Source organism: Leptodactylus fuscus, chromosome 3 (genome assembly GCF_031893055.1).
Source record: "Leptodactylus fuscus isolate aLepFus1 chromosome 3, aLepFus1.hap2, whole genome shotgun sequence".
NCBI lineage: Eukaryota > Metazoa > Chordata > Amphibia > Anura > Leptodactylidae > Leptodactylus > Leptodactylus fuscus.
In genome coordinates, this window is record NC_134267.1 from 228,606,830 (window position 1) to 228,632,477 (window position 25,648).

The 25,648-nt window shown below is 43.5% G+C and overlaps 1 protein-coding gene across 1 annotated transcript; it reads right to left on the reverse strand.

The window, feature by feature from the left end:
- Window positions 1-1,354: 1,354 nt before the first annotated feature.
- LOC142198310 (cytochrome P450 2K1-like) lies at window positions 1,355-22,781 on the reverse strand. Its single transcript, XM_075269282.1, has 9 exons — window positions 22,596-22,781; window positions 21,918-22,080; window positions 18,230-18,379; window positions 16,323-16,483; window positions 12,158-12,331; window positions 10,222-10,363; window positions 7,481-7,665; window positions 2,750-2,891; window positions 1,355-1,558 (listed from the first exon to the last, which is right to left on the reverse strand). Exons 1-9 carry the CDS (start codon window positions 22,779-22,781, stop codon window positions 1,377-1,379), a joined length of 1,485 nt encoding a protein of 494 aa, XP_075125383.1. The 3' UTR covers window positions 1,355-1,376.
- Window positions 22,782-25,648: the final 2,867 nt, after the last annotated feature.

Below are 25,648 nucleotides of genomic sequence, written 5' to 3' on the forward strand. Positions count from 1 at the left end.
AAATATCAAGATCGGCTCAACCCTATCGTATATATAATATACAATTAGGGTTGAGCGATCGGGATCAGGAATGATCGGATCCCGATCAGCGATCGAGCAAATTTCACGATCGGGATCGGCTGGAAAATGATCGGAAATCAGATTTTAAAATTGATCCTGAAATTTCAAGATCGTCACAGCCCTAATCCTGACTCCCCTCCCCAAATTCGTTATGTCTATCTCATAACCTTAATGTTTGATTATATTCTGTCTCATATTGCATATAAACTATGTAAAACATTAAAATAAACAACACATGTTCCATCACTTATTTCTGACAATCCTCTGTCTGGTTGTAAGGGAACTAGAGATCCACCAACTTCTGTTGCTATTTTAACAACGATTGCTATACCCTAACATTAAGGGGTCATTCCATTTGGAAACAACAATGGAAGGCAGTGGCAGATGCTTCCCGTTTCCTGGTCGATTAGTTGATTCAACCACAGAACCTACGGTGCGAGGTTCACACTGGTTTTGCCTCATTGTAACAATTAGAGATGGACAAGTTGGTTGTGACCTTAAAGTGAAATTATTAAACTCTGGGATCTCTTCAGACCCCAAAGTTTAATAAGTGGAGGCCCAGGGGAGGTGAAAAAAATAACAAACTATACTTACCTTCCCTCACCTTATCATCCTTGGCTCTCTATCAGTCCTCTTCTGGGTAATGTCATGTAGACAGAGTCACTTCTAAGGCCTGTGAATGGGACTATACCCCAAGTGACCACTAAGGCCTAATCACAGGCCTTCGAATTGTCCCCGGGCACATGATTTCACCAGAAGGATGGCACGAGGAGATCCGGAGGAGGTGAGTATAATTGTTTGCTATTTTTACACCTCCCCTTGGGTCCTCTTATTATACTCTGTGTTCTGAAGAGTCACCAGAGAATAATAATTTCTCTTTCCGTTCTTTCAGAACTTGTTCGACCCAAAACATATCTTTGGACTGAACATGAACTGAAACAAAGTTTGCCCATTCTTAGTAACAATAAATACAAAATGGTTGGAATTGGAGGAGATGAGAGTGCTCGGTGGATGAGGAAACTCCAGACATCATCTATCATAGAAAACACGGAAAACTGGTTTGTTCACTTTGTATCATATATGGATTAGCCCATTGCGTGTGAGGCTAAACAAGACTCAAACCCACAGCAGAAAGCTGAAGCTCAGGTAGTGGCAGAGGTCTAAGGTATGACATACTAATTTTCTGGGGTGAGTTACAGTAAACCCAATGGACTGGGGATGAGGAGCAGATAGACATATAATGCTTCTACTAGTGAAGAGTCTTATATGGCCCTCCATTGTGTTACATTGTATCACCACACCATGACAAATATGTTCTAAAATCGAGGCAATGCACATATCATTTGCTGTTTTGGTGCTTTTGTTATTCCAACCACAAAAGACAGATCCACGTCAGCCACCCCCGGAGGGAGGCGAAAGGTGAATTTCTGGAGTAGGCTTGTAAAAAAGGTGAAGAGCTCCATCTTGGCGAGTGTTTCCCCAGCACAGGCTCTGCGACCTGAAATAGGAAAACAAGTAATGGGATTGTAATGTGACTTCAAAATACTGATAGACCGCATAGACAGGACTGCGGGGTGGCTCAGTAGTTATCAGGGTTCATTCCCATGGAGGAAAATGGTGAGGAATTTCAATGCTGAAAAAAAAGCCTCCCATTGACTTCAATGGGTTCCTTTTTCTGCTAAGGAACCAAAAACTTTATCCATTTCCTTTTAGCATTAGCTAAAGGTCTCTGATAAATATTGTTTAGTGTGGTTCTGCCCATAGCTAAAATAAAATAGGATAAGCATGCACAATAAGGCCACACGTTGCAGAAATTCAGTGTTTTTGTCGCAATGTTTGCTGTTTTTCAGCCAAAGTTAAGACTGGATATAGCAGAAGAAAGAAGTATAACTACTTCCTTATATTTCCTACTCTCTTTGAAGCCACTCTTGGCTTTGGCTCAAAAAATCTGAAACAAAATTTCTGCAAAGTATGGCCTCAGCCTAAGGGTAAGTTCAGATGGGGTTTTTTTGGGCCGGATTTTGAGTGGAGGCCGCCTCAGAATCCGGTCCAAAAAAATGGCTAGCTACGACTGGATGCCGATGCAGTGCATGGGCCTAGTCAAGGAGGAGATATCACACCATGGACGCTGCGGCAGATTCCACCAAGGAATCCACAGCAAGAAAAGGGCAGGTCAATGGGAGGCATTTTTTTGGACCGGATTCTGAGGCAGATTCTGCGTCAAAATCTGGTCTAAAAATCCCTGTGTAAACCGAGCCTCAAGAGGTTTTCTTGGAAAGTGATATTTGTTAGCTATTCTTAGGTTTTCTGACTAGATCTGTAAAGTGATGGCGCTATATAAGTAAGCAAAATAATTAAGGGTCTGAAACTTGTGTGGAGTCTCCTAGTTCCATCTATGTATACTGTATACCTCCAACACCAGAAAGACCTAAAAGCAATTGGTCAGTGGGAGTGCCAAGCTGGCCCATAAGACATAATTTACTCATAGTAAATCATACATAGTAAATTACTGACCAATCCCTTCTACTACTACCTAAATTTTCCAGAACAGGCTGTAGATGTCTCTAATAGAGAGTCTTTGTCATTCAGAGGGTCTTCCATTTTGTTTTTCTTGACCTTCTCTGGAAACCAATGACAATAAAGAACCCAAACTAATAGACAGGATTATTTTTATACATATACTCCTTACCAGCAGAAAATGGCATGAAGGCCTCCTTCTTCATGAAGTTTCCATTGCCATCAAGAAAATGATTAGGGTAAAAATCATCAGGTTTTTCAAACTGCGTCTTGTCTCTCAATACAGATGACAATAGTGGGATTATAAAGGTCCCCTGTGACAATGGTTGAAGAAAACTTAAATTAGCATGTAGTGTAATCCAATAAGCATTCAATAGTAGTACTAATATTGTACTAAAGTACTGGTCCTAGAAGGACTAGCCTTGACCACATACAGTACTCCATTACAAGATATGGACAATATAATGGCCAGATCACATGGACATCGATTACCTAGACTATAGATTTGTTAAGGGTAATTGGTGGAACTATGTATTATTTGGTCAAAGCATTGTTATTTTGGCATTCTCCAACCTCTGAGACTCAATCACAGGCCTCAGCTATCCCATGGGGCCTATGTCATCATTCATGTGGCTATAAGTGGTCAGAAGATGATCAAATAAACTTCAATAGAATGCTAGAGATGGCTAGGGAATAGAGATGAGCGAACAGCATTCTATCAAACACATGTTTGATCGGACATCATGCTGTTCGCTCTGTTCGATTAGAATCGAACATCACATGGAAAACTCTAAAAAAATTTGATTCCCCTCCCACCTTCCCTGGCGCTTTTTTTGCACCAATAACAGCGCAGGGGAGGTGGGACAGGAACTACGACACCGGGGGCATTGAAAAAAATCGGAAAAAGTCATTGGCTGCCGAAATCAGGTGACCTCCATTTTAGACGAATAGTGGATTTCAAATCCGGGTCATATGAGAATGTGAACTTTGTGACTATGAGACAGGGATAGCTGTACAGGCAGGGATAGCTAGGGATTACCTTTATTTAGGAAGGAATGTTATTAAAAATAACTTTTTGGGGCTCTTTCGGGTGTGTAATTGTGTTTTTTGTGAGATAAACTTTTCCCCATAGGAATGCATTGGCCAGCGCTGATTGGCCACAGAGTACAGAATTCGGCCAATCAGCGCTGGCTCTGCTGGAGGAGGCGGAGTCTAAGATCGCTCCACACCAGTCTCCATTCAGGTCCGACCTTAGACTCCGCCTCCTCCAGCAGAGCCAGCGCTGATTGGCCGAATTCCGTACTCTGGCCAATCAGCGCTGGCCAATGCATTCTATTAGCGTGATGAAGCAGAGCCGAATGTGCACAAGGGTTCAAGTGCACCCTTAGCTCTGATGTAGCAGAGCCGAGGGTGCGCTTGAACCCTTGTGCACCCTCGGCTCTGCTACATCAGAGCCGAGGGTGCGCTTGAACCCTTGTGCACCCTCGGCTCTGCTACATCAGAGCCGAGGGTGCGTTTGAACCCTTGTGCACACTCGGCTCTGCTACATCAGAATCGAGGGTGCGCTTGAACCCTTGTTGACACTCGGCTCTGCTACATCAGAGCTGAGTGTGCGCTTGAACCCTTGTGCACCCTCGGCTCTGCTACATCAGAGCCGAGGGTGCGTTTGAACCCTTGTGCACACTTGGCTCTGCTACATCAGAATCGAGGGTGCACTTGAACCCTTGTTGACACTTGGCTCTGCTACATCAGAGCCGAGTGTGCGCTTCAACCCTTGTGCACACTCAGCTCTGCTTCATCATGCTAATAGAATGCATTGGTCAGCGCTGATTGAAGCAGAGCTGAATGTGTGTGCTTAGCTCAACTACTCCACCAGCATAGTTGAGCTAAGCACACACATTCAGCACTGCTTCATTACGCCAATAGAATGCATTGGCCAGCGCTGATTGGCCAGAGTACGGAATTTGGCCAATCAGCGCTGGCTCTGCTGGAGGAGGCGGAGTCTAAGGTCAGACCAGAATGGAGACTGGTGTGGAGTGATCTTAGACTCCACCTCCTCCAGCAGAGCCAGCGCTGATTGGCCAGAGTACAGAATTCGGCCAATCAGCGCTGGCCAATGCATTCCTATGGGAAAAAGTTAGCTTGCGACAGTCGCAAGCTGCCCCCAGACATGCTTCCCCTGCTGTCCCAGTGTCATTCCAGGGTGTTGGTATCATTTCCTGGGGTGTCATAGTGGACTTGGTGACCCTCCTGAGACGGATTTGGGATTCCCCCTTAACGAGTATACAGTGGGGCAAAAAAGTATTTAGTCAGTCACCAATAGTGCAAGTTCCACCACTTAAAAAGATGAGAGGCGTCTGTAATTTACATCATAGGTAGACCTCAACTATGAGAGACAAAATGAGAAAACAAATCCAGAAAATCACATTGTCTGATTTTGTAAGAATTTATTTGCAAATTATGGTGGAAAATAAGTATTTGGTCACCTACAAACAATCAAGATTTCTGGCTCTCACAGACCTGTAACTTCTTCTTTAAGAGTCTCCTCTTTCCTCCACTCATTACCTGTAGTAATGGCACCTGTTTAAACTTGTTATCAGTATAAAAAGACACCTGTGCACACCCTCAAACAGTCAGACTCCAAACTCCACTATGTTGAAGACAAAAGAGCTGTCAAAGGACACCAGAAACAAAATTGTAGCCCTGCACCAGGCTGGGAACACTGAATCTGCAATAGGCAACCAGCTTGGATTGAAGAAATCAACTGTGGGAGCAATAATTAGAAAATGGAAGACATACAAGACCACTGATAATCTCCCTCGATCTGGGGCTCCACGCAAAATCTCACCCCGTGGGGTCAAAATGATCACAAGAACGGTGTGCAAAAATCCCAGAACCACGCGGGGGGACCTAGTGAATGAACTGCAGAGAGCTGGGACCAATGTAACAAAGCCTACCATCAGTAACACACTACGCCGCCAGGGACTCAGATCCTGCAGTGCCAGACGTGTCCCACTGCTTAAGCCAGTACATGTCCGGGCCCGTCTGAAGTTTGCTAGAGAGCATTTGGATGATCCAAAAGAGTATTGGGAGAATGTCCTATGGTCTGATGAAACCAAACTGGAACTGTTTGGTAGAAACACAACTTTTCGTGTTTGGAGGAAAAAGAATACTGAGTTGCATCCATCAAACACCATACCTACTGTAAAGCATGGGGGTGGAAACATCATGCTTTGGGGCTGTTTCTCTGCAAAGGGGCCAGGACGACTGATCCGGGTACATGAAAGAATGAATGGGGCCATGTATCGTGAGATTTTGAGTGCAAACCTCCTTCCATCAGCAAGGGCATTGAAGATGAAATGTGGCTGGGTCTTTCAACATGACAATGATCCAAAGCACACCGCCAGGGCAACGAAGGAGTGGCTTTCTAAGAAGCATTTCAAGGTCCTGGAGTGGCCTAGCCAGTCTCCAGATCTCAACCCTATAGAAAACCTTTGGAGGGAGTTGAAAGTCCGTGTTGCCAAGCGACAGCCCCAAAACATCACTGCTCTAGAGGAGATCTGCATGGAGGAATTGGCCAACATCCCAACAACAGTGTGTGCCAACCTTGTGAAGACTTACAGAAAACGTTTGACCTCTGTCATTGCCAACAAAGGATATATAACAAAGTATTGAGATGAAATTTTGTTACTGACCAAATACTTATTTTCCACCATAATTTGCAAATAAATTCTTACAAAATCAGACAATGTGATTTTCTGGATTTGTTTTCTCATTTTGTCTCTCATAGTTGAGGTCTACCTATGATGTAAATTACAGACGCCTCTCATCTTTTTAAGTGGTGGAACTTGCACTATTGGTGACTAAATACTTTTTTGCCCCACTGTATGTTCCCCATAGACTATATTGGGGTTCGAAACCCGTTCGAACAGTCGAACAGTAAGCGACTGTTCGAATCGGATTTCGAACCTTGAACATTTTGGTGTTCGCTCATCTCTACCAGGGAACACAGAAGAGGTGGGGGAGTATCAGTGTTTATTATGTCGGCACACCATTCCAGGGTCTCCAATTATTACACTTTTGGATCTGAACGTTTAAGACAATACTCGTGGGTGAACCTCGTGAACATTGATGAAACAAATCTCATGAGGTTTAGAGATGAGCGAGTGCTATTCGAAACGGCCGTTTCGAATAGTACTTGCTCATCTCTAGTGGGGATCTTCCATCTCTAGCAGATTCTTCTACCTAATACTAAAAACATTGAGTGGATCACAAGAGATATTTTTGAAAAATGACTATAATTTCATCTTTTTTCAATTTTGCTAGAAGTAAAACTTTTCATATAGAAATTTATGAAATAAACAGAAGATACATGTGTAATAGGTGAAGGTCCCAGAGGTGGGATTGTCTAGAAGGTCCTTCTCCAGAACCCATCCTGATTTACCTCATTCTATTGACAGCCAAATCCAGATTGTAGCTGAGCTCTACAGAAACACCATAGGTACTGGTCTTGTAACTCGAAAGTCTATGAAAATTTATGAAGCACCTCCGATTTCAGCAGATCAACCCCTTAGATGCTGTGATCAGTAGTTATCATTGCATTTAAGTCTTAAGAGAGGAAGGTCCTATATCTCACCACCTTGACCCCAAAGACAAGATTTCAGTTTACAAGAGGTTGACATTGTTGCTAGAAGGCCTACTAACAGTTTCACAATATGACGCCTTCAAATACTTCATTGTACTGCTCTTCTGTTTCAGAGGAGTATGGGTCTTTAGTATTTTATGGGCCCATTTTACAGATTTATACAATATAGGGTGATAATATGGTCATGTATGTCTTCTCTTGACTACTTCACTGAATCTAGCAAAATATTATAAAAAAAAAATTATATATCTTTCTTACTTTTGGAATAAAATACCCTTTAAAGGTGACATCTTTGGTTGTTTCATGAGTCAGATTCAGGGGCACAATGTCAGCGAACCTCTGGATTTCATGAACTACTGCGTTTGTAAAGGGCATTTGTCTTCGGTGGCCGTACATGGGTTGTGAAGATCCAACGACTCTTGATATCTCCTCCTGGACCTTCTCTAAGTAAAATAAAAAAAAAAATTAAACCACAAAAGTTCTAGAATCCAACTTTTTTTTTTAAAAAATCAATTCTTAGTGAAATGCTCATCTTTTTATATGATAAACATGCTTGCCCCAGTTAACCTTTGAGATGTTCCTACTTTTTGATGGTGTAACATGAGAGATCTGTACTCTAGAGATGAGCGAACAGCGTTCTATCGAACACATGTTCGATCGGACATCACGCTGTTCGCTCTGTTCGATTAGAATCGATTCCCCAGTATTCGGCCAATCAGCGCTGGCTCTGCCGGAGGAGGTGGAGTCTAAGATCGCTGTACACCAGTCTCCATTCAGGTCCGACCTTAGACTCCGCCTCCTCTGGCAGAGCCAGCACTGATTGGCCGAATTATGGAGACTGGCCAATCAACGCTGGCCAATGCATTCCTATGGGAAAAAGTTAGCTTGCGAAAATCGCAAGCTGACAGGGATTTCCATGTAATAAAGTGACTTTTATGCCCCCAGACATGCTTCCCCCTACACGTAGTTAAGAGTTCATTGCATTGCCAAGTCTGCTGAGTCTCTGCACAGCACAGGTGAGTGTGTGCCGAGCTCAGCTCTGCTTCATCACCGCATACCCATAGGAATGCATTGGCCAGTCTCCAGAATTCGGCCAATCAGCACTGGCTCTGCCGGAGGAGGCAGAATCTAAGGTCGGACCTGAATGGAGACTGGTGTACAGTGATCTTAGACTCCGCCTCCTCTGGCAGAGCCAGCACTGATTGGCCGAATTCTGGAGACTGGCCAATCAACGCTGGCCAATGCATTCCTATGGGAAAAAGTTAGCTTGCGAAAATCGCAAGCTGACAGGGATTTCCATGTAATAAAGTGACTTTTATGCCCCCAGACATGCTTCCCCTGCTGTCCCAGTGTCATTCCAGGGTGTTGGCATCATTTCCTGGGGTGTCATAGTGGACTTGGTGACCCTCCAGACACGGATTTGGGTTTCCCCCTTAACGAGTATATGTTCCCCGTAGACTATAATGGGGTTCGAAACCCGTTCGAACACTCGAACAGTGAGCGGCTGTTCGAATCGGATTTCGAACTTCGAACATTTGGGTGTTTGCTCATCTCTACTGTACTCCAATAACCATATCTTCAAGTCACCCACTTTATTGGAGAGTGTTTGCACACTTTGGTAATGTTCTTTATCACAGTGTTCCTACATTTTTTTTTAAATATCTTAAACAAAAACAAAAAATTCAAGGTTCCAAGTGTTTCATTTGTGAGTTTGTCTAGTTTGTTGGTCTAATGGTTTGGTTTGGAGACCTCTATATGCCTATTCAATCGATTTTGATATTTCGTCCAGATAGATGTTACCCGATATTGAGATTTGCTTTTGACTGTTCCCATTATCCTGTTCCTCTTACAAGTCTGCAATGGAATTTAGGTGGATCAGGTTCTAAAAAGAGGTTGTGGCCATGGATGTGCAAGTAACCAACTGAACTTTGGTGACTTGATCTGTGTTACAAGATCCATTATTGCAGGATACTTGTATGTAAGCCAAAGGAGTAAATGGGATCATACAGACCAGTGTGTGGTTGTTAGCAGTAGTAAAGGTCCGATACTCCCATCCAGTAAGTATACAGGCCCAAGGTGGTAGCAAAATGAACCAGGAAAGGTCTACGGTTGGTTTGGTGGATAAATAAGCTTGTCATTGATTGTATGACTAGGAGCAGAGCTGTGGGTCCATGCATTCACACAGTACTTTGGTTGGCCAAGGCCCTTTGTCCCCAATGCTTTTACAGTGTTAAAATATTTTAATGGTTATCACTTGTGAGATTGATCCAGATTCACCAGAATTTTGTAAAACAAAAGTTGCAAATTCAAAAAGTGTATTAAAGATCTTTACCATGTGGTCTTCAACCTGTAACCCTGCATCTGTTGTGAAACTAAAAGTGCAAAAAAGGCACTAGTGGCATAACTAGAGCTATGTGGACCCCAAAGCAAATTTTGGACTGGCACTACCCTCATCGCACCATTGCCAGCATGCATTCAGGACCCGGACATTTACCTGCAGACTATCACTCCTGTCAAAATACAGTTAAGGACCACATAAATCCAAAACACCTCAAACCCACCCACAAGGGGCATCAATGGTCTAAGCTCCATGCAGTCAACAATGGACACCATTGCCTAGTATTCTCTAGGCTGGTATAAGAAGTCAGTATACAATACTTAAACTTCAGTATACAACCCCTGCCTCACTCACATTCCTATAGGCACAGCAATTGAGTCCAGAGCACAGAACCCACATGTGAACTTGTCATGAGATTAAATTGAAGAACTTTGTCCTAACCCTATACTTTACTCAACAGTTGCTTCTTTGGTCTACAAAATGTGCTGCTCTGGACTCCAGCTAATTCCTGCTAATGTTCTGTGGATGACATGGAGATGGCATGGGTCCCTTAGATGTCTAGGCCCCTGTGGACCATGATCATTACACCGCTGCAAGTCATACAGGTACTTAGTTTGAGAACTCCTGGTCTGAGAGTTAAAATATGAAAAATCTTAGATACCTTGGATTTCTGGATATTTTATCATCAGTAGAAGTCCCCAGCGGAGTGTTGTCGAAGTTGTCTCCATTCCTGCAGTAAACAAGTTCCTTACAACTCTTGTCAAATTGCCATTGTGGAAGTAGGATTGAGGATTCCCAGCCTCCTGCATAAAAATCAGGTATAGAATGTAAGTTTGCAGAATTTATTTATTGTCTTCACTTACATAGCACCAACATATTTTGCAGTGTTCTACAGATATTGTCACCATTCATTGTCCCAAGTAGACCTTGCAATCTAAGTTCCCTATCAATAGGTCTTTGGATTGTGTGTGGAAACTGGAGTATTCATATTAAATCCATGAAAGGATGAGGAGAACCTACAAACTCCATGCAGATGCAACCCAAGACGCCAGCACTACAAGGCATTGGTACTAACCATTGAGCCACCATGCTGCTCATCGTAACAGATACATACAGTGCAATACTCCATTACATAATTTTTTATTAGACCTAGCAATCTCTTTCACTGGACTAGACTGGGTTATCAATGGCTACATACAGTGAAGCCTTTTGGAGATGACCACACAAAATTGCTTGATAAATGGTTCATCTAGAGAGATTGTCTTCTCAAAGAAGATGGCTGATATGGAAAACTGAAAAACTGAAAATCTGTCACAGAAAATGGCGTCTGGGTAGGGAGTGGGTGTTATTTTGGAATGACTTCACTGTATGAGCTTATAATGGAGGCTGATCATCAATTCAATACATTCTAGTAGATGACTCTTTATTAGGGTTGAGCGATCGGCGATCGAGAAAATTTCACAATCGCCATCGGAATTCTGAACACGATCTTTTTATGTGGGATTGAGATCGGTGATCTTTTCCCACAATGCTTTGCTTAGCCTTCACACTGAGTATCCGCTGTATACTCAGTGTGAAAGCTCCGCTGCAGTTCCATAGGAATGAATGGAAGCAGCCGGCACACAGCCTTAACCCCCTGCGCGCCGGCTGCCTCCATTCATTCGAATGGGAGGCTAAACAAAACATCTCTAGCAGCTACTTACCTCTAGAGATGGCTGCTCCGGTGCCCGGTGTTCTTCTTCTTGTCTCGCTGCCCCGCCTCCCAGGTTAGTGTTTATAGCACTAGGTAGGCGGGGCTTGTGGCTTAGGGACATCTCCCCTCCCAGTACCCGCCCACACTCTCCTAACCCGCCCACACTCTCCTAACCTGGCAGGTTGTTAGATTCCATGCTGTATAGTGAATAGGATTGCTTTTAAAATCCGATCTCTGATTAATAAAAAAAAATCCCATTGACTTGCATTGGGATTGGAATTGGGATTGAGATCGGGTTCGAATGAAAAATGATCGGAAATCGGATTTTAAAATCGATCCTGAAAAGTCAAGATCGGCTCAACCCTACTCTTTATGTATCATTCAGTAATGTGAAACAAAGCTGGATTTTATTTTAATTCAAACGATTATAATCTGAGTTATGCTAGTGTTTAGGTTTCCATTTTTTGGGTCTGCTTGGGGACACAAAAAATTGAAACTATCTGCTTAAAAAACTGTGACTAGTGGAAACCCAAAGACCCCATAGACTATAATTTGGTCACCATTTGATCACCATTTCTAAAAAGTCCTGCTTGCTGGACTGTTCTCTCTATTTTCAGTGGAATGGGACACATAGTCCCCAAATACTAGTGTGAACCGAGCAGAGCTGCAGTTGCTACCTCTTCAGTGTATGGAGTCATAGTGGTGGTTCTGGGGACCTGCAGGTTTTCTCCTATTCACTGGAGTAGAAGTTACTTCCATCCATAGACACTGTGTACAATTTTCAATGGTTGGATCAGCTGAGTGGTGGGAGGTCCAGTGGTTGATATGTCAACAATATGGGGTGTCGTACAACCCCTTTAATGAAAGCAATATCATCATAAGATAATGTATATAGATCTCATACCTCTTTTTGTTTTACGAGGAACGCATCAATAAAACTTCTCTGATCATTCTCATCCAAGTTCTTCAGATGTTCTACAAAGGTTTTTGTAATAAATTCACATTGTTCTGCAACATTTTCCAAAACTTTTTTGTGACTTCCGGGGAAAAGATCCAGAAATGGGAAGATGTTATATAGCTGTAAAAGTAACAATGAGAGGTAAGACCTCAAACGAATATGTAATGTGGTGGAAGAAGTGTTATATCAGAATAATGCTCCGATTTGTGAAATTGGGTCTATCCCAACTAGGGTTGAGCCGATCTTTTTTTTCAGGATTGATTTTGAAATCCGATTTATGATCATTTTTCATTCGAACCCGATCTCGATCCCAATTCCGATCCCAATGCAAGTCAATGGGATTTTTACTAATCGGAGATCGGATTTTAAAAACAATCCTATTCACTATACAGCATGGATTCTAACAATTGAACGCTTTAATTGTTAGAATCCATGCTGTGTAGTGATATTTTTTAATCACTAAGCAGCCAGAGAATTTTTTTAAAATCCTCTGGCTACTTAGTCCCCCCTGGTGTCCACTTACCCGCAGAGATGGCTGGTCCGGTGCCCGGTGTTCTTCTTCTTCGCCTCGCTGCCCCCTGCTTCCCAGGTTAGGAGAGTGTGGGCGGGCTAGGAGAGTCACGTCTCCCCTCCAAGTACCCGCCCACACTCTCCTAAGCCACAAGCCCTGCCTTCTTCCTAGCTCTTTAACACTAACCTGAGAGGTGGCGGCAGCGAGGCGAAGAAGAACGAGAACACCGGGCACCGGACCAGCCATCTCTGCAGGTAAGTAGCTACTAGAGATGTTAGCTAGTCTCCCATTAGAATGAATGGACGCAGCCAGCATGCAGGGGGTTAAGGCTGTGTGCTGGCTGCTTCCATTCGTTCCTATGGAACCGCAGCGGAGCATTCACATTGAGTATACGCTTCGCTCATTCATATACTCAGTTTGAAGGCTAACATTGTTAGCTTTTCCCACAATGCTTGGCCAGTAGCAAAGCACTGTGGGAAATAATCACTGATCTCGATCTCACCTAAAAAGATCGTGTTCGGAATTCTGATTGCGATCGTGAAATTTTCTCGATCGCCAATCGGAATCCGATCTTTTCCGAACATGATTGCTCAACCCTAATCCCAAATGTATGTATACTACATCAGTGAGGGCAAAAAGGGAATGAGGTAACAAATATTTTTGTGGTAGTTTATCTGTAATTAATAGAGATGAGCGAGTACTGTTCGGATCAGCCGATCCGAACAGCACGCTCCATAGAAATGAATGGATGCACCTGGTACTTCCGCTTTGACAGCGGCCAGCCGCTTAACACCCCCCCCCCCCCCCCCCCCGTGTGCCGGCTATGTCCATTCATTTCTATGCGAGTGTGCTGTTCGGATCGGCTGATCCGAACAGTACTCGCTCATCTCTAGAAATTAATATATTCTACAGCTCTATGTACTATCACATGAGTCTCTGTCCCCATTTCTTATGGTCCTATTAGTCCAGTTGATGATCAGGAATGAATGTTTACAGTTGTCCAATTTTGTTTTTTGGCTCTATAAAACTTGTACAAAGACTTTAAATGGTTTGGCCTGCAAAAAGATTTATCACCTTCCGCAGGTTCTAAGATAATTGTGGGATCATTGAGGGGTCCATCTCTTGCAAATTCCACCAATTGAAAGGACTTGGGTACATTGATCCCTGTTTGAATGTAGCTTTGCTCTTGTATTTGCAATATTATATCCTAACATAGGATGTGCCATACATTTTTTATAGAGATTTTTCTAAAATGAGCTCCCACCAGCCTTCCTTCTCTGCTTTTTGCCCAACAGTGACTTTGTTGGGAAGACTTTCCGTTAGGGTCTAACTATGTGGAAAAAGCATAACTGAGATAGGCTGTCTCCATAACTCCCATTGAAGTCTATGAGAGTTAAGCATACAATGTAGCTCAGAGCTACACTGTAGCCATAAAGCCCTGCCAAAGCTAAAAGTTTTCCCAGCAAGATCATCGCAGGTAAGTAGTGGGGTGCAAAGTCATTCTTAATGGATAGAGATGAGGGAACAGTAAAATGTTCGAGGTTCGATATTCGTTTCAAGTAGCCCCTCAATATTCGACTACTCGAATCGAATATCAAAACCTATTATAGTCTATGGGGGGAAAATGCTCGTTTCAGGGGTAGGCAACGTTCGATCAAATTATACTTACCAAGTCCACGAGTGAGGGTCGGGCTGGATTTTTGTATTGGAACTTCAAATTAAGCCTCCATTAATAGAGATGAGTGAGTAGTACTTGATCGAGTAGGTATTCGATCGAATACTACGGTATTCGAAATACTCGTACTCGATCGAGTATCACTCGCTGTTCGAATGTAAAAGTTTGATGCAGAACCAGCGTTGATTGGCCGAATACTATCCAGTCGGCCAATCAACGCTGGTTCTTCTCCTACCTTTAGAAGTCTTCTCCATGCAGCGTCCCCGCGGCATCTTCCGGCTCTTCATTCACTCTGCCAGGCATCGGGCCTGGGCAGAGCCGACTGCGCATACCCGCACTACAAGCGGACATGCGCAGTCGGCTCTGCCCAGGCCCATTACCTGGCAGAGTGAATTCAGAGCGGAAGATGCCACGGGGAAGCTGCACGAAGAAGACTTCTAAAGGTAGGAGAAGAACCAGCGTTGATTGGCCGACTGGATAGTATTCGGCCAATCAATGCTGGTTCTGCATCAAACTTTTACATTCGAACAGCGAGTGATACTCGATCGAGTACGAGTATTTCGAATACCGTAGTATTCGATCGAATACCTACTCGATCAAGTACTACTCACTCATCTCTATTAATGGAGGCTTAATTTGAAGTTCCAATACAAAAATCTGTAATAGAATCTCCATATTTACAATAATAATGTGTTCTTATACAGAGGATAAGCCCTTTACCCCTCCCAGACTCCAGGACCCAGGTGCGATGACCACCTCTATAACTACTAGAGATGAGCGAGTAGTATTTGATCGAGTAGGTATTTGAACGAATACTACGGTATTTGAAATACTCGTACTCATTTAAATACTATTGCTATTCGCATTAAAGATTCGATTCAGAACCAGCGTTGATTTGCCGAATGCTATAGCATTCGGCAAATCAACGCTGGTTCTGCAGCAGGCTTGTTCTTGCTAGTTGGGAGAGCTGGCAGCTTGCGGTTATGCAGGAGCTGACTTTTTCTCATACGAATGCATTGACCAGCGTTGATTGGCTGAATGCTATACAGTGTACAGCATTCGGCCAATCAATGCTGGTTCTGCTGGAGGTTTGTCTGTGAGGAGGCGGAGTCTAAGATCGGACCACAATGGAGACTGCTGTGGTCCAATCTTAGACTCCGCCTCCTAACAGACGAGCCTCCGGCAGAACCAGCGTTGATTGGCCGAATGCTGTACACTGTATTGCATTCGGCCAATCAACGCTGGTCAATGCATTCCTATGAGAAAAATTCAGCTCCTGCATAACCGCAAGCTGCCAGCTCTCCCAACTAGCAAGGACGAGCCTGCTGCAGAACCAGCATTGATTTGCCAAATTCTATACAAAGTCATACAATCAATCCTGGTTCTGCAGGACAAATAAGGTCCGGTTCACATTAGCGCTTGCCTCCCGTCCGGAAGGAGTCCACAGGAGGACCCCCCCCCCCCCCCCCGAACGGAATATCAGTGCAACTGCAAGCACTGTGCAGTTAAAGCGCACGGACCCCATACACTATAATGGGGTCCTTGTGCTTTAACTGCACAGCGCTCCTCCTAAACACTCTCCTCCTGCTACTCGTGGACTTGGTGACTCTCCTTTAGTTGAATAGTGGTTTCCCCTGAAACGAGCATTTTTTCCCATAGACTATAATGTGATTCGATATTTGATCGAGTAGTCTAATATTGAGGCTCTACTTGAAACGAATATCCAATCTCAAATATTTCACTGCTCACTCATCTCTAATAACTACACCTCTGTTCTCAAGATTATGACTTCTCCCTAAATAACCAGCCCCCATCATTTTCTATTTTCTGTAACCGGAAATTTACCAGGTTTGCATTTTATATCGACAATGTATATTCATCATCAGTGTAAAGATATATACAATACTGGAGGTCGGTGATATTACCAAAGCCATTTTCGATCCTGCTAGTCTGACATTCTCATTGATTAGAGTCATTAGTCTCAGAAATTGGGGATCTTCATACTCCATTCGATATCCAAGTAAAATTGATACAATTATATTTGCCACACAAGCATTCAGGATCACCGTGTTGTCAAATGGTTTTCCTAAAAGAAATAGCAAAGAAACAAATTTATTGCTGTGATATGAAAATGACGACATTACTCAGAGTCACCCCAGTCATGATGTCCTTATTGTGTCTGGGTTATCTTCTCATACTTGTATAGACCCTTTCTAATGACTTGGAGAAAAGAAAACAGAGGAACACTGAGTGGTAATATAGTGTAGTACGTTAAGGCAAATGGGCGAAGAAAAAATGCTGCAGCGGCAGCGCCGCACCTCTAATGAGGAGAGGTGAGGAGACAGCCTCAGGCGGCGCTGCAGAGGGGGCAGCAGCACGGGTGATTTTTTTTTTTTTTTTTTAAATTTTTTTCCTCTGAACTAATGCAGGAGAACTGCAGTGGGAGCAACAGCGAGGTCAGTAAGTAAAATAACTTTTTTTGTTGTTTTATAATAGGCTGCTACCTGCTGGAGTATCGGCCTATTTACCAAACTCCCCAGACCTGTTCACTGCCGCCCCCGTTTCCCCTTCTGCTATAGGCCACGGAGGGCGGTAGTGAATAGGCCTGGGCCCAGGCCACGATCCTACTACCGCTAGTATTATACTCAGGAATCTTTTCAGACCCCTGAGTATAATAATCGGAGCCCCAGGGGAGGTGAGGGAACATAATGAACAGTGGTACTCACTTCTCCGGGATTCAATGTTAATCCTAGCAGGCTTCAGGCCTATATGGTAATATCCCAGACGTCATGTGGTCTGGGATATTACCAATTAGGCCCAAAGCCCATGCTAGCAGTACCATATAGGCCCGAAGCCTGTGCTAGTAGTAATAGCCTGTTACTGCTAGCACAGGCTTTGGGCCTGTATGGTACTGCTAGCACGGGCTTTGGGCCTATGTGGTAATATCCTAGACCATGTGACGTCTGGGACATTACCCTATAGGCCCGAATCCTGCTAGGATTAACATTGGAACCCGGAGAGGTAAGTAACATTGTTTATTATGTTCTCTCACTTCCCCTGTGGCTCCGATTATTATACTCGGGGGTCTGAAAAGACCCCCGAGCATAATAATAGTTTATGGGTGTGCAACTGTTATGTCAGGGGAGTGCAATGGGAGAGGATGGATAAGAATGGACTATATTCCTCCTCCCTACGTCATGTGTTGACACTGTTGGAATAAACTTTTGTGTGCTTGTGATTGACAGCTTATCTGCCAATCAAGCCTGGGGAGGGGCGGGTTCTAGACTTAAATTGACCATCAGTCCACACATGGTTGCTGGCTACTGTTTCTCTGAGCTTGTTAAGTGGTTACTCTTACTCTTGTATTGTATTTACTGACCTCTGCTTTTTGACTTTTTTGACTACTTTTTTAGATTACGATTTGGTACTGTTTTGTCTCTCTGGTTTGACCCTTGGCTTACGGTCTCCTTTTTTGTGTTGTGTTGTCTTCTCCTGTTCTAGAACCTAGAAATCTCTAGAATTCTTGCTTATCTAGAATAGGGTTTGTCGTCCAGTTGCCCCTGGCATTAGCACAGTTGAGGCAAATAGGTAGGGACATAGGGTGGGCCTAGTTGCAATGCGGGGCCTTAACAGCACAAGTTACAATTGATCTTACAGAAATTAGTTTATTTTCTAACCAATGGCACAAGTAAATCCCAAAAAGCATTAACAAGACATATCAATGATGACATTGTGTGGTCCGGGTGTAAGGGTTTACAATTCTAATTGACCCCCAAAATACAAAATCATTGTTTGTTAGTTGTCCAAGAATAGGGTCATCGGTAGAGCATACCTTTAAAAGAAGCCAACACATTTGTCAGGTGGACACATTCGTCAGCAATTTTTTCTTCGATTGTACTTTTTCCCATCCCAAAATCACGTAAGGTGCTTATTGTAAATCGTCTCATCGCCTTCCAGTTTTCACCTTGAGAAAAAATGATACCTGGAAATAAATAAGAAACAAAACCTCAATTATGGATCTATCGTTCCAATTTCAATTTTAAATGGTTGACTATAGCCAATGGTCAACTAGGGTTGTTTAGTAGAGATGAGCGAGTAGTGTTCGATCGAACACTACGGTATTCGAAATACTCGTACTCGATCGAACACTACTAGCTGTTCGAAGTTTAAGGTTCGATGCAGAACCAGCATTGATTGGCAGAATGCTATACATTCTGCCAATCAACGCTGGTTCTTCTCTTACCTTTAGAAGTCTTCTCCATGCAGCGTCCCCGCGGCGTCTTCCGGCTGGAATTCACTCTGCCTAGGCATCCGGCCTAGGCAGAGCCGACTGCGCATGCGCAGGCATGTCCTCGCATGCGCAGTCGGCTCTGCTCAGGCGTCGGGCCGGGCAGAGCCGACTGCACATGTCCACACATGGCCGTGCATGTGCAGTCGGCTCTGCCTAGGCCCTGATGCCTAGGCAGAGTGAATTCCAGCCGGAAGAAGACGCGGGGACGCTGCGCCGGTAGAAGACTTCAAGGAGAATCCAGCCCGACTGTCACTCATGGACTTGGTAAGTATAATTTTATCAAATTTTGCCTACCCCTGAAATGAGCATTTCCCCCCATAGACTATAATGGGGTTCAAAATCCGTTCGAACAGTGGAACAGTGTGTGGCTGTTCAAATCGGATTTCGAACCTCGGACATTTTAGTGTTCACTCATCTCTGTTGTTTAGTATGGAAAAAAGATACCTAATAAATATGGATATAAATGTATAACTATATCACAGGTCAGTATAGAGATATCTCTTGAGAGTAGCAATTAGAGTTGGGCAAACCCCTCAAGATTTGTTTCGGGTTCTGGTTGCCGATTCATTTTGGGTTGAACAAGTTTGGTATGAATCACACCTTAAATTGGCTTAAAACAGTGTAGTGTTACACACTTCGCCATTCACCCCTGAGGATGCCAGTACATGGCAATATTGTGGAGATTCTTTACATAACCAATGCTATGGTGAGGGAACTGAGAATATTATTAGGGTAATCTCAGTTAGAAATCAATGAGATAGCCAGGGACAGCAGGTAGGGTTGAGAGATCATGTTCGGAAAAGATCGGATTCTGATCAGCAATCAAGAAAATTTCACGATCGCCATCTGAATTCCGAACACGATCTATTTATGTGGGATCGAGATCGGTGATCTTTTCCCACAATGCTTTGCTTAGCCTTCACACTGAGTATACGATGTATATTCAGTGTGAAGGCTCCGCTGCAGTTCCATAGGAATGAATGGAAGCAGCCAACACACAGCCTTGACCCCCTGCGCGCCGGCTGCCTCCATTCATTCGAATGGAAGGCTAAACTAAATCTCTAGCAGCTACTTACCTCTAGAGATGGCTGCTCCGGTGCCCTCCTTCTTCTTGCCTCGCTGCCCCGCCTCCCAGGTTAGTGTTTAAAGCGCTAGGTAGGCGGGGCTTGTGGCTTAGAGTGTGGGCGGGTACAGGGCTGGGAGACGTGACGTCTCTCCTCCCAGTACCCGCCCACACTCTCCTAACCCGCCCACACTCTCCTAACCTGGCAGGGAGGGGGCAGCGAAGGAAGAAAAGAAGCATGGAGCAGCAGCGAGGCGAAGAATGAAGGCACGGGGCACAGGACCAGCCATCTCTGGAGGTAAGTGGACACCAGGGGGTAGGATTGCTTTTAAAATCCGATCTCCGATTAATTAAAAAAAATCCCATTGACTTGCATTGGGATCGGAATTGGGATCGAGATCGAGTTCGAATGAAAAATGATCGGAAATCGGATTTTAAAATCGATCCTGAAAAGTCAAGATCGGCTCAACCCTAACAGCAGGGATTGTACTGGCAGCCCGGGGGAATACATGTTTCTATTTGGCACCAAAAATTGAGTCAATCACCCATAATGGCAAATAGTTGATGAAATAAGATCCCTAGCCGCTGTCATTTTAAGTTCACAGTTATGTTTTCCAGTTTTATGTGGAATCTGAGTTTCATGAATTTTTTCTCAAGCAATACAAATAACAAGGCAAATAGAAAACCATAGGTACATGGGCCAAACCTGACCCATCAAAACAGATGGAGTCCAGACATGAGTACCAAGAAATATGGAGACACAATAGCAACAGACGGCACTCAAGCGTCCAAACAGTAATAATAACCAAAAAAACTTCTGAAACGGGACAGCACTAGGCACCCACATACATAGTCAATAGGCAAAAAAAAAAAAAAAAAGAGAGAGGAAGGAACATGGCGGAACCATAGGGGTACACAACAGAGAAGAATCACAAAGCCTAGGGATCAGAAAAAAAGTAAAATATACACCAGTCTCTTGGAACAGGACCCATAGGAGCCACAGAGCCTCGAATTTGGAGGAGTCAGTGGAAACATCTGCTGCTAGGGTCTCCACCCTTGGTGTACAATATGAATACAAAGTCTCAGAAGGATCTAGGAGCACAAAAGTTCCACAGAATATGAAAGAGTGTCGCTTTCTATGCCGCAGTGCCAACAGCGATTAGAAACACCGATATACAACTGGTCAAGGAGGTCTGGAAGTGATACCAATAAGTCAGGATCTTAAAGTAATTTTCCTGTGCGCTGCAAGGCATTGGTAACTTGTGTGCAAGCAAAAAAAGTCCTATCCTATATGGCAAAGGAAAGGTGCATCTGAAGATCGTCTTCCCAAAGTCAAACCTATCAAGGACGGGGTTTTACCACCTCAGTCACTTATTGTCTTAAGATAGGGGAAAAGTTGCAGTTCAGTGGGGTCTGCCTGTAAGGACCCTAAGAGAACTTGTTTTTACTCCTAGTCTGGATGGAGTGGTGGTCATAAAGTGAAAGGAGTAGGGGGCGCCTTTCCGACCACAGCACCATTCAGACTGGTTAGTCTGGATCAGTGGGCGTCACAGTGGTTGGACGTCTGCCGATTTGCAACTTATCCCATATATAGTGGATTGGAATAGGTGTGGCAGTAGGTTCCACTTTACCTGCTGATATGGTGACACAATGACTGACTCTTTCATGGAGTTTTTACATTGGGGTACCTGTGGTAGACAATTTTATAGACTTAAATGAACTCTACAAAAGCTTAAAATTTTGTATAGTCAGTATTCTTTGGCAAAGGGAAGGGGGTCGAAGAGACAAAGACATCATTGTACCAAGGTCCAGAATTGTAGCCTCTGACTAGTTTGTTACAAGGTTAGGAACACTCTAGCTATAGGCATTCTATATGCCACTGAATGTTACAGTATGTCGTCTTCTCTTTGTATTTAACTTGGTGGTTAAAGTACAGAAACGTAAGTTAATGATTCTTGGCCGGAATAGATAATAACAGAAAAAGAGAAACTCATATACAATATACATTTTTAAAGAGACTCTATGGCACTGTACCCTGGACCTACACTCAAATATATTCTCAAAAAGTTAATATATTATTAAATAGGCTAAAATTTGTAGCTCACCTAATGGGTACATACATATATATTATGTTATATATCATTTATACTCTTACTGTCATCTTACCCATTCCCTTGTCCATTTTATGAGGGAGTTTGATCCGTGCCCTCTCCCCAAACACTTCGGCATGGTTGACAAGTGCATCTCTCACAGTCTCGTAGCCGGCCAGAACCACCATTTTCTTGGGACCCATATGAAAAGTGAACACGGGGCCATATTTCTCTGCAAGCTACAATACAATATTTTACTGAACAGTCATAACCATAAAAATAGCATATGCAATGTGTCAGTCCTACAATGGTCCCCATTAGTGGAACACCAATAACCAAACGCTGGTACGTAGGGGAAGATCCCATGACCAAACTGAGAAAACAAGGACAGAGTCGGGAGATAATTAAGGCCTCGTTCCTATGACCGGAAACCTCAATGCAGGTAAGTGGGGCCTACAAGGAATTCCAAGCACAACCCATCGGCAATATTTTTCTTATTGAGCGCAACCAATTTACAGCTCTGTTGATATCAAGTCTGAGTCTTCCATAAAAGAGGTGAATTTGCACCAGGCTCCGATTGCTAGTTAGTCCATGTACAAATATCTAAAAGAATCCAACTTTTACGTAGACAGTTGCTAAACACTTTAAGGCTAGGGCCCACACGGGACGTAAACGCCGCAATTTGTATAATACAGGACAAAGCCTTATTCCATATTCCATACAGTAGATTCTTACAGAAATGACACGTCTTTACCTTCAGATAAGTTTCCTGAGGCTTTTTAAAATCCAATATAGGTAAATTCCCAATAAATGGCCAACTTCTGGGTCCAGGAGGGTAATCTGCCGTGTTCCTTTTCTTCCAACTCTTCAGAAAGTAAAGAAGATATAAAAGAGTCAAAACCAGCACAAAGTAAGAAGCTAAAGGGAACTGTAAATCCATTGCTACGGTCACAGCTGATACAAGGTGAATGTGTCAGGGGAATGCAGGCCTGACTCCTTACTGACACTCTAGCTCCACCTTTGTACAGCATGCCTCGCTGACAAAATAGAGGTACTGCCTAGACTGGCTATACAGGTGGAGAAAAATGTGTATAATAATTTAACCCCTTAAGGACAGGGTACCGGGTAGTTTGATCCTTAATGCTCAGACCCCTGTATGACATCTTTTACTTTATGTGAGAACAGCTTCATAAGGTATTTACCTATAAGGCGATTGCAAGATTGTTTTTTCGTGCCACATTGTATTTTAGGTTGGTGGTAATCTTTGGTCATTATTAGAGATGAGCGAGTAGTACTCGATCGAGTAGGTATTCGATCAAATACTACGGTATTCGAAATACTCATACTCGATCGAGTACCACTCGCTATTCGAATGTAAAAGTTCGATGCAGAACCAGCATTGATTGGCCGAATGCTATACAGTCGGCCAATCAATGCTGGTTCTTCTCCTACCTTCAGAAGTCTTCTACGTGCAGCTTCCCTGTGGCGTCTTCCGGCTCTTCATTCACTCTGCCAGGCATCGGGCCTGGGCAGAGCCGACTGTGCATGTCCGCACTACAAGCGGACATGCGCAGTCAGCTCTGCCCAGGCCCGATGCCTGGTAGAATGAATTCAGAGCCGGAAGACGCCGCGGGGACGCTGCATGGAGAAGACTTCTCGGAGGATCCAGCCCGACCCTCACTCGTGGACTTGGTAAGTATAATTTGATCGAATGTTGCCTACCCCTGAAACGAGCATTTTCCCCCCATAGACTATAATAGGGTTCGATATTCGATTCGAGTAGTCGAATATTGAGGGGCTATTCGAAACAAATATCGAACCTCAAACATTTTACTGTTCGCTCATCTCTAGTCATTATACTTTGTTAAAAAAAAAAGGACAATTTACTGAAAATGGAAAGTCAATATAACATTCTTAATTATTAACATTTACCATATGTCTACTTTATATGTGTATTGTTTCTTTAATGTCATTTTACTTTTCTAGGATGTTAGAAGGCTTATAAACTTAGTAGTAAATTGGGGGCAACACAGTGACTCAGTGGTTAGCACTGCAGCCTTGCAGCGCTGGAGTCCTGGGTTCGAATCCCCCAGGAGCGACATCTGCAAAGAGTTTGTATGTTCTCCCCATGTTTGCGTGGATTTCCTCCCATTCTACAAAGACATACTGATAGGAAAAAAAAAGGAAAGAAATGTATATTGTGATCCCTATTTGGGGCTCACAATCTACAATTTAAAAAAAAAAAAATTAGTAGCAAATTCTCCGAAATTTCAAGAAAATGTTAAGGTTCTGTTTGCTAAGGATCTATTCAGTACTGAAGTGATTTTGAGGGGCCTATATAATGGAAAACACTTGTAAGGGAATTGAAATAGGAGCAATTCCCCAGTAACTGCTGGAAACCCTGGAACAGAGGCACAAGAGACAGTGAACCCTAAGCTGAAGCCTCCCACTGTCCCTTCCTGCTTGCCTGGTCCTATCCTATGTAATAGGTGACAACTTGGAGGCGATCCCTTCCTATATACGTGAAACACGAAATGCAGACAAGACAAACAACAAAGGGAGGTCAGCAAGCCAAGTGTTCGGTAACAGTCGAGCAATGCAGAGTCAAAATCGATATCCAAAAGAGTAGTCAATAGGGAAAGCCAGAGGTCAAGAATCAGAATACAGAATAAACAGCAAGAGAAAAGCCAGCACGCACAAGGCAATAGCAAGCACCAATGTGAATGAGAGCTAAGAATAAATAGGGAGGAAGAACTCGCCCTGTAGTTGGCAGACAAATAGGCTGTCGATCACGGGGCAAGGCTAAACGTAACTATTAAGATAAGATAAGATAAGATAAGATATTCCTTTAATAGTCCCACAATGGGGAAATTTCAGTGATACAGTTTCATAGATGGTACAGTAGTATAGAACAAGAGAGAAACACATAGAAGCTCATGGCAGATAGAGAAATCCTAGGAATCATAGCAACTAAAAAAGAAAGAAACACAGACACACTGCAGGATCATTTAGTTCTCTGTGCAGATTGGTGTTAATAATAATTATAATAATAATAATACAGCCGACTTGGTTGTAGGACACGAGGAGGGGGGTCACAGCATGTGGATATAACAAGCAGAAATTTTTGCAGAGGTGGGGGACATAAGCAGCTATCATGATAACATGTGGCAGTTCCTTTGGTAGGTGGTGAGATCTCCTGCTCACAGCTGATAGTTCGGTATCTTGCATCAGCACTATTGTCCTTTTAACCACAAAAAATGCCCCAAATGTCCTTCATCACAAGCCCTCCTCCTCCTCCTTACCACAGTGTTCTACTGCCCCAAGGAAGTCAGAGACCATCCAGGTATACATGGTGCTGCTCTCTTGCCAAGCTTCCATAACTCCTGGGGTAGGTGGGTGATGGTAGGTTCCCAGGTTGTAACAGAGTCCCACGTGTCCACAGTAATAGAAAGAAATACCAGTCAGCTGTAGCATCTTCACACATTAGCAATTGACGCCAGAAATCATCTCCTTGAACGAAGAAGTCCGCATTTCCATGTAGGTTTCTCTTCCATGCCGCATGTTGAGCCATGCTGTCCTAGCTGGGGGGATGGTAACAGGCACATGTGGAAACCAGCTGAACCAGGTCTTGAGTCCATGCTTTACAATGGAAACAAAAGGAACAAAAAACTCCACAGGGTCTTCCATTCGATTTATAGTTGCTAAATTCATAGTGCTAGATTGCTTGGTTACCGGATTCTTGAAGATACAGAGAAAAAGAGTGAAAAAGGAAAGAAAAAGTTTGCTCCCAGCTTGGAGCACTGCATC

Coding starts and splice junctions, on each gene's coding strand:
- LOC142198310 (XM_075269282.1), bottom strand. CDS start 22,781: ATGGATTTACAGTTCCCTTTAGCTTCTTACTTTGTGCTGGTTTTGACT. Junction 18,380..21,917: donor TAAAATGGACAAGGGAATGG/GTAAGATGACAG, acceptor ATTTATTTCCAG/GTATCATTTTTTCTCAAGGT. Junction 16,484..18,229: donor TGTGTTGGCTTCTTTTAAAG/GTATGCTCTACC, acceptor TATTTCTTTTAG/GAAAACCATTTGACAACACG.